The 15,382-nt window shown below is 39.7% G+C and overlaps 1 protein-coding gene across 1 annotated transcript; it reads right to left on the reverse strand.

Moving 5' to 3' along the window:
* Positions 1–1,081: 1,081 nt before the first annotated feature.
* Positions 1,082–15,357, reverse strand: fam234a (family with sequence similarity 234 member A). The gene is made up of 12 exons (XM_061909180.1): positions 15,199–15,357; positions 13,682–13,983; positions 13,513–13,623; positions 13,246–13,428; positions 7,486–7,610; positions 7,187–7,319; positions 5,983–6,115; positions 5,769–5,909; positions 2,737–2,827; positions 2,282–2,434; positions 2,117–2,219; positions 1,082–1,824 (listed from the first exon to the last, which is right to left on the reverse strand). Exons 2-12 carry the CDS (start codon positions 13,950–13,952, stop codon positions 1,616–1,618), a joined length of 1,653 nt encoding a protein of 550 aa, XP_061765164.1. The 5' UTR covers positions 13,953–13,983; positions 15,199–15,357; the 3' UTR covers positions 1,082–1,615.
* Between the last annotated feature and the right edge of the window lie 25 nt (positions 15,358–15,382).

Here is a 15,382-nt window from a genome sequence, read left to right on the forward strand (position 1 = left end):
GATACTATAAGAACTCAGGCGTGTACACATTTCTTCCACCAGGGTTTTTTTAAGTTTTACTGTTGATTTTTTTATACTTAAGTAGTAGTACTTTGTAACCTATTCACAAAGCTGACACTAAGTTTTGTCTTTAAACATATGTAATGTGTTTTATAATTTTTTATAAAACAAGAATATTTAAAAATGGTCTTTGCATACTTTCACTTTTTAGTATGTGAACCTTGTTATAAAAAGTAGCGACACCCCTGTAATAACATATTCCAAACATTTTTTGTTCAAATAAAATGCTTAGTACATGTACATACATTTTTACATTAATAAAAACAATTGGAATTTGTGTAACACACATACATATGTGTACAGTATATATATATATATATATATATATATATATATATATATATATATATATATATATATATATATATATATATATATATACACACACATCCATCCGCTTATTCCCTTTGGGGTCGCTGGTGCCTATCTCAGCTACAATCAGGCGGAAGGCGGTTTACACCCTGGACAAGTCGCCATCTCATCGCTGGGCCAACACAGATAGACAACATTCACAATCACGCACTTGGGCCAATTTAGTGTTGCCGATCAACCTATCCCCAGTTGCATGTCTTTGGAAGTGGGAGGAAGCCGGAGTACCCGGAGGGAACCCACGCATTCACGGGTAGGACATGCAAACTCCACACAGAAAGATCCCGAGCCCGGGATTGAACCCAGGGCTACTCAGGACCTTTGTATTGTGAGGCAGACGCACTAACCCCTCTATCACCGTGCTGCCCTAAATATATATTTCAATTAGATTGAATTCCACTCTTGAAATTACATTGTTTCTGCAAGATTGAGATACGCCTAGAGCATCTATATATATATATTTATTCCGTATATTAGTCACATTGACCCTATAGTGACAAAAAAGTTCAGCTTCCCCGAAATTGGTAAAATACAGATTTAACAAAAAACATTCAGACTCGAATATTAACTTTAAAAAAAATAAAGCTCTGAACAGCCACGACATTAGGTACACTTCACAAACTACTCTAGTTGAAGTATAGAGGCCCATACATTGTTTTAAAATCGATTTAATAGGGATCAAACTGAAAACGTATACTTAAAAGAAAAACACAATTTTAAATATGTTATAAAAAAAATTTTTTAAAAGTCTTATGGATATGAATAAAACATATAAATCAAATTCCCACACTGCAAAAACGGTCTTCAATAAGTAACATGACAGTGCACAGGTTCAAATATTTGACCGCATTATTCTTAAGGCCATTCTAGTATTAAAATTGCAGTAAGTGACCACTTTGCTACTTTAAAGCACCAGTGCTATAAAACAATTGCATAGCTCTACATAACAATCCAGCTTTTGAGGTCAAAAGACCAAGAAAATAAACAGCATTGCATTGTTGTGAGAAAGTGCAAGATAGACGAAACACAACCAAGTCATGATGGGTTTGTCAGCAGCAGCAGGAGGGACTGTCAGGGACAACAGCAGATCTTTGGACAAACAGGATCTAGAATGTGTGTCTATGCAAATGCAAGAGCAAGCATATTTGATAGTTTACAAAAAAAGGTCATGTGACTGAAAGATGCTTTAATTATCGCTGAATCGGAGCCTGTTGAAGGCCTGCTTGATATCGTCATCGGTTGGGGAGTCCTTGCTGATGACCGAGCGCACCTTACTCTCAGGCACATCTTGCTTTAGCTTCCATTTGCTGAGAACTACGGCGCCTTCCGTGTCGCTAGTCTCAGGACCTGTCAGTAGGATGAAGGCGGCATGGCGTCCTCGTTCCATCAACTTAGCTATGTAGAAAACAGTCACAAAATGAACCGTTGTTAGATTAGACATTTAGTAGACATTCCAGAATATGAAGATACAAGACACACCTTTAGACAGTTTTAAGGAGAAAAATACACTTTTAAATTTGTGTCAATACTGGATTCTAAATACCAACGGTCTAAAAAAGATACTCCGCCCTCTTGTGGCCTTATCTAACCACTGTTAATGGACTGACTTCGCTATGAAAATGCTAAATATGAAAAGATCCTAAATAAAGCGAAGACTCTTAATGTCCACCGTGAAAACACAAAATACCTTTAAATGCAACAATGTGGTCCATCACGTTTTCAGACTCCAGGAGAAGGTTAGAATAGAGGGGATGCAGCATGTAAGATCGACGGTCAACACTGAACGGCACCTGAAGGAAAACATCAGATCTCAAGCGGTCTTAAGATTCGCTTTTTGTATGTGTGGACTTACAGAGGAGTTTTCCTCAGAGGGCCGCAGCCCCCAGAAGACAAAAACGGAGATAGAGTTAGTGGTGTATATGGAGGCGGGTCCAGGCGAGTTGGGACTGTCCAGAAGGTCGACTTTCCACAATACGTCACCGGACTTGCCGTCAAGTATCAACACCTGTGCGCACAATATGATTAACTCAATGATTTGATTTTAAGGATAACCAGAATAGAATAGAATAGATCTTTTTTGTCATTGTACAACAAATTGCAAGCAAACTAATTTAGTACAGATTCATGACACATAAAAAAACATAAGAACATGGTACTAATATAAATTGATAAAAATAATACAGAAAATACCAAGCACACAGCTCACATGCACAATCATTTTTTTTATACCTTGTGTTCAGCGACACTATTGCTCTCGGGTAGAAGGTGTCCGACATTTTATTGTCCTGTACCAAAGTGTCTACTTACCCTCCTGGTGTTGTTGAAGCCATCACGCATGTCCTCCTCAAGCACAACATCCAGCACGCCATCTTTGTCGAAGTGGCCAAAGGAAGGCTCTCTGATGACGGGAAAAGACATTAGCTTAATAAGCTTTACCGTAAAAACATGTTCAGCAGGCTGTAAAACTACAAACCCCGTTTCCACATGAGTTGGGAAATTGTGTTAGATGTAAATATAAACGGAATACAATGATTTGCAAATCCTTCTTAACCCATATTGAGTTGAATATGCTACAAAGACAACATATTTGATGTTCAAACTCATAGAAAAATTTTTGTTTGCAAATAATCATTAACTTTAGAATTTGATGACAACAACACGTGACAAAGAAGTTGGGAAAGGTGGCAATACATACTGATAAAGTTGAGGAATGCTCATCCAACACTTATATGGAACATCCCACATGTGTGCAGGCTAATTGGGAACAGTTGGGTGCCATGATTGGGTGTAAAAGCAGCTTCATTAATTGCTAAGTAATTCACAAACAAGGATGGGGTGAGGGCCACTACTTTGTAAGCAAATTGTCGAACAGTTTTAGACCAACATTTCTCAACAAGCTATTGCAAGGAATTTAGGGATTTTACCATCTACGGTCCGTAAAATCATCAAAAGAATCAGAGAATCTGGAGAAATCACTCCACGTAAGCGATGATATTACGGACCGTTGATCCCCAAGGCGGTACTGCATCAAAAACCGACATCAGTGTGTAAAGGATATCACCACATGGGCTCAGGAACACTTCAATAAACCACTGTCAGTAACTACAGTTGGTCGCTACATCTGTAAGTGCAAGTTAAAACTCTACTATGCAAAGCGAAAGCCATTTATCAACAACACCCAGGAACGCCGCCGGCTTCGCTGGGCCCGAGCTCATCTAAGATGGACTGATGCAAAGTGGAAGAGTGTTCTGTTGTCTGACGAGTCCACATTTCAAATTATATCTGGAAACTGTGGACGTGGTGGCCTCTGGAACAAAGAGGAAAATAACCATCAGGATTGTTGTAGGCGCAAAGTTCAAAAGCCAGCATCTGTGATGGTATGGGGGTGTGTTAGTGCCCAAGGCATGGGTAACTTACACATCTGTGAAGGCACAATTAATGCTGAATGGTCCATACAGGTTTTGGAGCAACATATGTTGTCATCCAAGCAACGTTATCATGGACGTCCCTGCTTATTTCAGCAAAACAATGCCAAGCTACGTGTTACAACAGCGCGGTTTCGTAGTAAGAGAGTGCGGGTACTTTCCTGGCCCACCTGCAGTCCAGACATGTCTCCCATGAAAAATGTGTGGCGCATTATGAAGCGTAAAATACGACAACAAGACCCCGGACTGTTGAACAACTTAAGCTGTACATCAAGCAAGAATGGTAAAAAATTCCACTTTCAAAGCTTCAACAACTATTTTCCCTCAGTTCCCAAACGTTTATTGAGTGTTGTTAAAAGAAAAGGTGATGTAACACAGTGGTGAACAAGCCCTTTCCCAACTACTTTGACACACGTTGCAGCCATGAAATTCTAAGTTAATTATTATTTGCAAAAAAAAAAAGTTTATGAGTTTGAACATCAAATATATTGTCTTTGTAGTGCATTCAATCGAATATGGGTTGAAAATGATTTGCAAATCATTGTATTCAGTTTATATTTAAATCTAACACAATTTCCCAACTCTTATGGAAACGGGGTTTGTACATCCATTCATCCGTTTTCTAGCGCTTATTCCTTTCGGGGTCGCGGAGGGTGCTGGTGCCTACCTAAGCTACAATCGGGCGGAAGGCGGGGTACACCCTGGACAAGTGGCGACTTCATCGGAGGGCCAACATAGACAACATTCACACTCACATTCACACACAAATACAAAATGAACTTTAAACAGACTACAGTAGTATGCACCCAAACAGTGACATGTGGATGTTTTGAGCATACAAGTTGTCCAACACAAAAATAATATAACTCATTTTTTACTGACACTGCCAATGTCTTTTTATTATGCTTGTATAAATGCTTGAGATATTTTAATTATTTTTTCCTTTTATGTAGATGTATAAGAGACTAGTGCAAAATTTCAGATTTGGAATTCAACTCATTGGAAGAATTGCAATAGTATTAGCGCCAACCCACAAAATCTTAAATTAGAATTACAGGAAATGGAAATGAAATGTATTACAATTAGAGTTCAACGTTTAACTCTAATGTTGACTTAATAACGGAATATATTTTAAACACACTACAATTAAACACAAATTCCATCCATTTAGAATTCTTGGATAAAATAAATATTCTGGTAAATGAAGTACTATTTCATCATATGCCATAACTTTGAAGTTATAATTTATCTGTTTTATATTTAAATTCTTAATTGCTGAAAAAAGATTTGTAAATTATGTTGCACACAAACATATACATACATACATAATAGTTTACTGCTTGTCCCTCTAGAGTGCAGCATATATATATATATACACATATATATACACACATATACATGTATATATATATATATATATATATATATACACACACACACACACACACACACACATATATATGTATATATACACACACACACCCATATTAGGGGTGTAACGGTACGTGTACTTGTATTGAACCGTTTCGGTACGGGGGTTTCGGTTCGGTGCGGAGGTGTACCAAACGAGTCTCCACAGGACATTTTAAGTAGTGTAATCAATACTCAAAATGCCGGACATTTGAGGCATTTAAGAAACTCTGCCCTGACAGCCCCGCAAAAGAGGACATGTCCGGTGAAAAGAGGACGTATGGTCAGTCTATCCGAGCCCGATCGCTGCCAGCACCGCACGTGTCCTCTTTTGCTAGCATGCTAGCAGCGACCGGGCTCGGATAGACTGACCATACGTCATATATATATGAATGGAATTTAGAATTTAGATCGACATTCTACCTCCTGTTCAATGTAAATGAATGTGAGTGAATTGAATTTAGGAGACATGCAGGTGCGTAATCCCATACAGATGACGATTACCTGAAGACTGATGTTGTATTAAAAATCCACAGGCGCTGTAATGTCTTGCCATCTATCAACACCACCTCGTCGCCTGTAACCAACAGTAGGTTGGAGGAATCCGCCTCGCCTGTTCTAACCACACGCTTCAACGAGTCAGAGCTGCAACATACAATCAAGGTGAAGGTTACTTTGGTGCAGAAGTGATGTCATGGTGGTTTTGGAGGTGCCTTACTGATAAACTGTTACCAGTCCAGATGTGGCCGTGGCCAGTCTCTCCAGGTGTTTATCTTTCTTAAGGCCCACCTCCATCCCAGCTTTTGCTCTGGCTGCTATCTTCCACAGTGCCAATCCATACAAGCCAGTGTCTGACCAAAGTAGGAGAACAGCTCTCAGAATGATGCGATACAAACCACATTAAAACCACGATAAGTGCAGTGTTTTACACACATTAATTTTTATGCGGTGGCCCCCCAAGGACGCATTTGCTCCGCCACCAATAGATTTGCTGCTACCTGTTGAGAATCCTTCCTTTTTATGCACAGAATTCTGAAACATTTTACTTTGAAAGTGTCACTCTTGCTTCCGGTTTAGCTAACGTTACAATCACCGCTTGCTTGACTCATAAGTGAATGACAATGTGAGTCTAAGGATATATTTGACGCATTAATGTCTTTTTTTTGACTGACATTCTGATATAATTTGTCAAAGAGACAGCTGTTTGTCTGGCAAATAGTGTGTGACTACTAAACAAATTAGGTTTTTTGCTAATTTGCGCTTTTCTGTGATGATTTATGTCCAGCATCAAATCATAAGTTATAATGCATTTTTTGGATGTTTTTTCTTTGTTGTCTTGTCATGCGTGCAGTATTGTTTCCATCTAATCTTGGTATGCACATCACCGATGTGCAACATGCAGTGACATGATGCTAAAAGTAGCTTTTTTTATGCCGACTTTGAATCGATGGGCGAGTGTGCTGGTGTACCTAATGTTTTACCGAGTGACTCTATATAATGTTCATGAATCCTATTTTTGACAGTGTCTGGAAAAGATACTGTGGTGACGACTTTACGATACATATTTAAACAGTATACATTTTTAAAAGATGATACTATTGGAGAACGTGGGCCGTGGTTTAATTTGTAATCTGGGAATGCCTCCACAAATGAACTTCAAAAACGGGTTTTAAACCTGACGGTGGAGCAAAATTTACACTAAATATACGCCGAAACATCTCAAAAACATTATCAAGACCATTAGGAAGTGTTTTAAATGTTGATTAAAATTACTATAGTTACCATTTTTTATAAGCTTGCATAATTACCATCACTAGTATTATTATTAGGTTTTAAAGCATAAGATGCAGACATTAAAATATAACATAAAATAATAACATCTGTGTATTTCAGACAGTTTCAACGTAACACACAATTCTAACCTTTTTGTAACAGCAGATAGTAGGCACCCTCCCCAGTGTAATGCAGAAGATGGCCGGTTGTTTCTGTGGTGTTCAGTGCCACTGTAGACCCAATTTGGACACCTGACTTCCCTGAGAGGAACACCAGCTGATCCTGCAGATGTTTACATATATCCTCAGTGCTTATGTAAATGCTCAAAAAGGTAAGTGTATTGCAACCACAGTAATGAAGATATTGTTATATTATATACATGAGTGTGGGATGACTTTTTTTTTTGGTTGTGCACCTGACTGCACCAAATGTTGTATATATTCTTTACCTGCATGTAATTGGAGGCCACTAAGGCGACATCGCTGACCTTATCCCCATCCACATCAGGCACACTGAGCACCGGCAAACTGCAATGCAGACCGAGAGGCGGCGACCACTGCCATTTGATCTCACCTGAACAGACACGTTTACAAGCGAGTGTAATAAAATAAAACACGGGATGGTAACCAAAGAATGGGAAGTAGTACACACATGTCTGTCCTGTCTGCTCAGTACAACATGGCTGCAGAAACAATAAGTAAGATGCACAAACCTGTGAATGTTACTATATAATATATTATATATGTTAAGACGTTCATGCACACAGACCTTGATAACACAGCGAGGGGATAAACATTTGGACTATTGCACCAGCCCGCAGACTAGACACGTCCTAACTAAGTCTGTTAGCATGAACTGAAAAAGCCTGCTTTGGATGAGAGGCGAAACGTCTTCTAAGATAATCCAAAGTATTTGTCCTCTACAAGAAGTGATAAATACTTGGGATCCTGTACCATCCATCCAACTTTATTTACAGGTAACGTTAAAAAGCGCAATGCATGAAGCTTGCTTAAAGACAATGCACATCCGTCATGCATCACATTGTAAGTCATTTTATTGTACTTTATAATCTTTGTAATTTTATAATTATTATTTATTTGTATAAAATTGAGGCCTATTAGTTGCTACTGTATACAGTAACTACTTGTCTTCCTGGGGTACATCACACAAGACAATAACAGCCTCAAAAACAAAAACTCAATACATAGAAAAGACACTTGAAAAAAAGGATATGCATTTAAAATTGTATACTATAAAAACAGTTTATATGTAAAATAAATCAAACAAAAAGAAAGACCTGACTTGAGTATCTTTTTAAGCTTGACATAATTTGACTCCTTTAATAACGAGGCAACCTATTCCAATGGAAAGCAGCCCTGTATAACAGTTGTGTTGTTCTTGCTTCTGATAATACTGTATCTATTAGTCTGTTGTCTCGTGGAGTGGCTGTGACTGTTACAAACATAATATTCTGAATTGTTATACATTTTTGGCATCACTCTACAATAGTATGAATTGTTTTTTGTATTTTTGATGCATGCTGTAAATACTAGTCCAGGTAGGATATTTCGGTGCCAGTCGTGCAGCCTTGTTTTGAGGTTAAGTAATAAGTTACAGCTTTTGAATGTCTTTCTTTGCAACACATGACCAAATAATGTTGCAATAATCGAGATAAGACAACACTAATTACTGTACAACTTATTTGATTGGAAGAATCAGTTATGAACTAAGCATATTCTAATGACAGAAATAGTTAGTAATTGTGAAAAATATAGACACTTTTAAAACAAATGTGTTGTGTTAAACCACCAATGGTAACACAAGCTAGCGGGTGAAGTTCTTGTTATATTTTTAGCTTTAAAAAATGTAACTGTAAGGAATTTGCTAACAGCCCCTTTAATCTGTTGTTAATTTTGATTAATCATGATTAATAGTGATAGTGCGCATGCGTCGATCTAGACGGCGGCTGTTGCAGTTCGCTCCGTCTTTGCCTTTGTTTGTTTTGTACACTTTTACATTTAATCTACATTTACTTTTTATCAAGTCGTGCCCCTTCTAAACATGCAGTTCAGAAGTGTTTTGTTCGTCCTACTGACGGTGGGAACGCTACTGATGAGCTCAGACGGGCAACAACAGTGCAGAGGCTCTTTCATCTACACCAGGGAACAGTTGTTAGCGGCACCAGTTATTAGCATCCAGCAAACGGACCCAGCGCTAACTAACCAGATCCCGGAGGAGCTAAAAGGAACTTATGGAGGTGCTCGTGGCTGTCCAGGTTAAGGGAGACGCACGAGACAGAAGAGGGCTGAAGCGAGGAGGGAGCGAAGGAGATATACATACAGTGGGGCAAAAAATTATTTAGTCAGCCACCGATTGTGCAAGTTCTCCCACTTAAAATGTGAAAGACAGCATGTGAAAAAATATCCAGGAATTCACATTGTAGGAATTTTAAAGAATTTATTTGTAAATTATGGTGGAAAATAAGTATTTGGTGAACCATTCAAAGCTCTCACTGATGGAAGGAGGTTTTGGCTCGTAATCTCACGATACATGGCCCCATTCATTCTTTCCTTAACACGGATCAATCCTCCTGTCCTCCTTAGCAGAAAAACAGCCCCGAAGCATGATGTTTCCACCCCCATGCTTCACAGTAGGTGTGGTGTTCTTGGGATGCAACTCAGTATTCTTCTTCCTTCAAACACGACGAGTTCAGTTTATACCGAAAAGTTATATTTTGGTTTCATCTGACCACATAACATTCTCCCAATCCTCTGCTGTATCATCCATGTATCCATTTTGGTATAAACTCAACTTGTCGTGTTTGGAAGAAGAAGAATACTGAGTTGCATCCCAAGAACACCAGACCTACTGTGAAGCATGGGGGTGGAAACATCATGCTTTGGGGCTGTTTTTCTGCTAAGGGGACAGGACGATTGATCCGTGTTAAGGAAAGAATGAATGGGGCCATGTATCATGAGATTTTGAGCCAAAACCTCCTTCCATCAGTGAGAGCTTTGAATGGTTGACCAAATACTTATTTTCCACCATACTGTAATTTACAAATAAATTATTTAAAATTCCTACAATGTGAATTCCAGGATTTTTTTTCACATTCTGTCTCTCACAGTTGAAGTGTACCTATGATAAAAATTACAGACCTCTGTCATCATTTTAAGTGGGAGAACTTGCACAATCGGTGGCTGACTAAATACTTTTTTGCCCCACTGTATATTCCTTCCCTCGTCATGGGTAACGTGCGCTCTTTGGCATACAAAATGGATGAGTTGTCGGTGCTTGCCGGTAGTCAGAAAAAATATAGTGAGTGAAGCCTAATGTGTTTTACTCAACCAACGGCAAGCGGAAAGGAAGGGGCTTGCTTTGTTTATTATTTAAGAAATATTGTCATCCCGGTCATATTACAATAAAAGAGCGACACTGTGACCTGAATATAGAGATGTTAGCTGTAGGACTCAGACCATATTATTTGCCCAGGGAGATTCCGCATGTTAGCATGATGGCAGTATACATCCCCCCTCTGCTAACGCTGCAGCTGCCAGTGACGTCATCCACAGCTCCATAGCCAGTCTACAAACCCAGCACCCGAAAGCTCTCATCCTCATCTTGGGGGATTTTAACCATGTTACTATGGACAAATCACTCCCCAACTTCACTCAGTATGTCAGCTGCCACACCGGAGGAAATAAGATCCTGGACCTGCTGTACGCAAACATCAAGGATGCATAAAGCTCCATAGCACTCCCAGAGCTATCCCGTCCAAAGGCAAAACCCAGTAACTCAATTTTGGTCAAAATTGAGCTGATAATAATTTTGGAGTTCCTAGGTGATATGCTTTACATTAGTGTATGCGATATTGTAATTTGTTCCGTAAGTAAGCTGTTACGCGCATGGTAGGACCTAGCAACTACCACATAACCGCGTAGATACAACAGAAAAACCTAGTATCTCAAGGGACCAATCGGAGCTTCTTTGTCAGTCGCCTTATTGTCTTTAATGAGACATTTGCACGAATGGGGGCCAACGGTCAACCTGATTATGTGATATTATGGCACGAGGGGATATTTGGAAGATTGGCCCAGGACGTTGCAAGCGCCTTCAATAAATGTATTGTTCTTGATTCTTCCCCTTCCATACTCTTTTGGGCAGATAACTGAGGAGGTCAAAATAAAAACTGGACGCTGTACACGGCTCTTGCCCAATGTGCAAACGCAGAATGGGGCCCACCCGAGATTGTGATAAAATATCTGGAGAAAGGGCACACGTTCATGAGAGCAGATTCAATCCATGGCTCAATCGGCAAGAAAATGAAAGCTCAAGAAAACATCTATACGTTTGATAACTTTGTAGATCTTTGTAAGACAGCATCAAGATTGATTGGTTTTCTTTTGTTTTCTCAAAATCAGCTAGAAGTGAGTTACTAGGTTTTGCCTTTGGACAGGAGAGCTGGGCCGGTCAGGCCACAACCTTGTTTACCTCAACCCCTGTTATGTGCCTCTGGTCAAAAGACTGCCTGTGACCAAAAAAAACTGTGAGAAGGTGGTCAGAAGGGGTCCAAGAGACACTACAAAGCTGTTTTGAGGTAACTGACTGGCAGGTGCTCATGGAGCCTCATGGAGAGGACATTAACGGGCTTACAGAGTGCATCACAGACTATATCAACTTCTGTGTTGACTCAAATGTCCCGTCAAAGACAGTCACCTGCTACCCAAACAACAAGCCGTGGGTGACCAAAGACATCAAAGCCATACTGAATGAGAAGAAGAGGGCATTCAATGCTGGTAACGGAGGAGGTGAAAAGAGTTCAGGTGCTGCTGAAGACCAAACTCAGGGAGGCCAAGGAAAAACTGCAGGAGGAAGCTGGAAGGGAAGCTGAAGGACAAAAACATGAAGGCGGTTTGTAGAGGTATGCAGATCATCACTGGCCTAAAACCGTCGGGGTGGAGGGGGGTGGACGGAGACAAAGAGAGGGCCAATGAGCTAAACCAGTTCTTTAACAGGTTTGACACAGTGGCTCCGACAAGCTCCGGCCCCTCCCCCCAAAACATGCCAGTCGACCCCCTGACAACTTCAGCGGACCAATTCACCCCCCTCCCCTCCTCACAGCCCTCCAACTCCAATGACTACCTCCCCCCACTTAACACCTCACCCTCAGAAGGATGACCCCACCCTCCCCCAATCACCTGAGACCCCCTAGTGTGTCTGTCTGCAGAACAGGTGAATCACACACAGGCAAGGCCGCGGGTCCTCACAGTGTGAGCCCCAGGGTGCTCAAAGCCTGTACCCCCAGCTGTGTGGTGTGCTCCAACACATCTTCAACACGAGCTTTAGGCTGCAGAAAGTCCTCACACTGTGGAAAATCTCATGCGTGGTCCCCATCCCCAAGTGCACGCGACCCAGCACGTCAAAGGACTAAAGGCCGGTGGCTCTAACTCCTCAGACTCCCAAAATGTAACACGGAATGACATAGGAGGTCCTTCATACCGACAGCCATCAGACTGTATAATGCATATGTTCCTTTTTGACTGCACTTAAATGTACAATATATGTAGAATATATTAATATTAATATTATATATATATATATATATATATATATATATATATATATATTATTTATTATTATTATTGTCTATTGAGAGCGAACTGTGGTGCTGAATTTCCCCCAGGGATCAATAAAGTACTTTCTATTTTATTCTTTCTATTCTAATCGCAGTAAATTTGTTTTTTGCATATTTCTAATTAACCAACACAAATTTTGACGCAAATGCAATTTTATTTTCAAGATGTCACAGAGGAACATTTTTTTAATGTACAATATTTTTTTAGGTCACAACTTGGTAAAAGTTTTATCTAAAGTTCTGTCAGGGTTTTTTTCAAAGTGAAATTTACCAGTGGAGTCTCCCTACTCATCTTTACACTAACATATGCATTGACTTGATCACTGACCATAAAAACAACCCACATCACCTTTTAGGTAACCTTCCTCAGTTTCGGCAAAAGAGCATTTGCCGACAAAATAAATTATGTGATTATTCTGTATTTATAAAAAAAAAAAAAAATTTTTTGTGATTAATTGCATGAGTTATTGTGTTAAATGTGACAGCCCATCTAAAACATTACCTGTACAGTCAATAAAAAGAAATAAAGTTAATCCAAGTCATGTCAAAGTACGTTATTGTGGACACTCCTACCGTTAGATTTGTCTAGCGCTGACAGTGTGTTTGAGTGCGACAGCAGACAATCCCACTTCCTTTCACTGTTTTTGTCCATCCCACACTGGGCCCAGTGGAAGTCAGGCTCCAGTGGACGCTCCCACAGGGTTTGTCCGTTTGTCCCATCCACTGCCAGCATGAACACACATGGTGAGGGTAGACCTACAGCACAAAGGGACAGCTTCTGTGTGAGTCATGATTACCAAAAAAGCCATAATATGGTGTGATTAGGGAATTTCATCTTACCTGCATTGTCACATGTATTATTAATACTGGCTTGGTTGCCTTTGAGAACAAACATGATGTCCGCCACCTTGTCTTTGTTTGCGTCTTCAAAAGCTAGAAAGTCGTATGTTTCTGCCGCAGAAAAGAAGATTAAATGCTAAACAATGACGCTGAATTCAAAAGTACACACCTGCATCGAAGAACGTCCGGTTCCAGGAGGCACGATACTGTGGTCTGACAGGACAGGGAATGATGAACGAGAAGGCGAAGACCACGGTCAGGCAGAGGAACAAGGAAAGGAAGAAGACGGCTGTCCTCCATTTGGTGTGTTTAGAAAGACCAAGGACTTCCTTGCAGCCTCTTTTCAGTTCCGTTGCCGGCGGTGCTGATCCTGTCTCCAAGCTGTCCTCTCCTCTTTTCAGAGGATCTCCCTCCGTGGGACAGTCCGTGGTCTCCATCATTCCATTAATGCATTCCCTGCCACAGGTAGATCTGCTTGACAAAAGAAGGATTCATATGTACATGGTTAGGTTTTCAAGGAACTGTATTGCCATATAAGCACGGACCCATGCGATGGCATGAAGCAGTGTTTCTCAAATGGGGATACGCGTACCCCTGGGGGTACTTGAAGGTATGCCAAGGGGTACGTGAGATTTTTTAAAAATATTCTAAAAATAGCAACAATTCAAAAATCCTTACTTCAACCAAATATAAATGTATACATTCATTGTTGTATTTTTTTTCACAGTTTATGAACTTATAAATTCATAAACTGTGAAAAAAATACAACAATGCAATATCAAGTGTTGACAGCTAGATTTTTTGTGGACATGTTCCATAAATATTGATGGTAAAGATGTATTTTTTTGTGAAAAAAATGTTTAGAATTAAGTTCATGAATTCAGATGGATCTCTATTACAATCCCCAAAGAGGGCTATTTAAATTGATTACTTCTATGTGTAGAAATCTTTATTTATAATTGAATCACTTGTTTATTTATCAACACGTTTTTAGTTATTTTTATATAATTTTTCCAAATAGTTCAAGAAAGACCACTACAAATGAGCAATATTTTATACTGTTATACAAATTAATAAATCAGAAACGGATGACACTACTGTATTTTACTTCTTGATCTCTTTTTTTCAACCAAAAATGCTTTGCTCTGATTAGGGGCTACTTGAATTAAAAAAAAAATCATAGGGAGTACATCACTGAAAAAAGGTTGAGAACCACTGGCATAACGTGTAGTTACACAGTAATAACTAGTGCGTGTGCGTGTATATTTCGGATTTGGGGACAAGCGGTAAAAAATGAAAGGCTGGACACACCTTCGTAAAGTGGGGCCTATTGAAACGAGCCAACCCTCCAGAGACTTCCCAACACAACAACGATGACTAGCTCAACCGTGTTTGTGTTATGTAGCCCACGGGCGTAAAACTCTGACTACAAAAGATGCACAAAAATAAATACACCTTAAAGTATCGTGTAAATAAACGAGTTTAATAATTAGCTGTGCCGGAAGTACCTCAACACATTGAACCTGATAGGAGTTTAGCTTTAAGTTGAACGCTAACAACTTCTTCTACAGACACCCCAGCACGCCAACTGTAAAATCAGAGTTGCCGATAAAATATTCGGTCATTTTAAAGGGGCTAAAACAACTACACAAAGTAATTCAAAATTATTCTAGTTTTTTGACCCACCTTTGGGTGTCGTGTTAAGGGCGTTTAGCTCCTGTTGCGAAAAGCAGGCAGGTAGACTTGGCAACCCAACAGGCTGTGAAGAAACAAATTAAAGGCACTGCCATGACGTTTCACCCATGACTTTGTCTCCCAGGTGGAACTTCCTGTATTAAAAAGTCACGGATTGTGCACCACCTGTAGATTT

The sequence above is a fragment of the Nerophis ophidion genome, linkage group LG08, assembly GCF_033978795.1.
Source record: "Nerophis ophidion isolate RoL-2023_Sa linkage group LG08, RoL_Noph_v1.0, whole genome shotgun sequence".
In the NCBI taxonomy this organism is placed as follows: domain Eukaryota; kingdom Metazoa; phylum Chordata; class Actinopteri; order Syngnathiformes; family Syngnathidae; genus Nerophis; species Nerophis ophidion.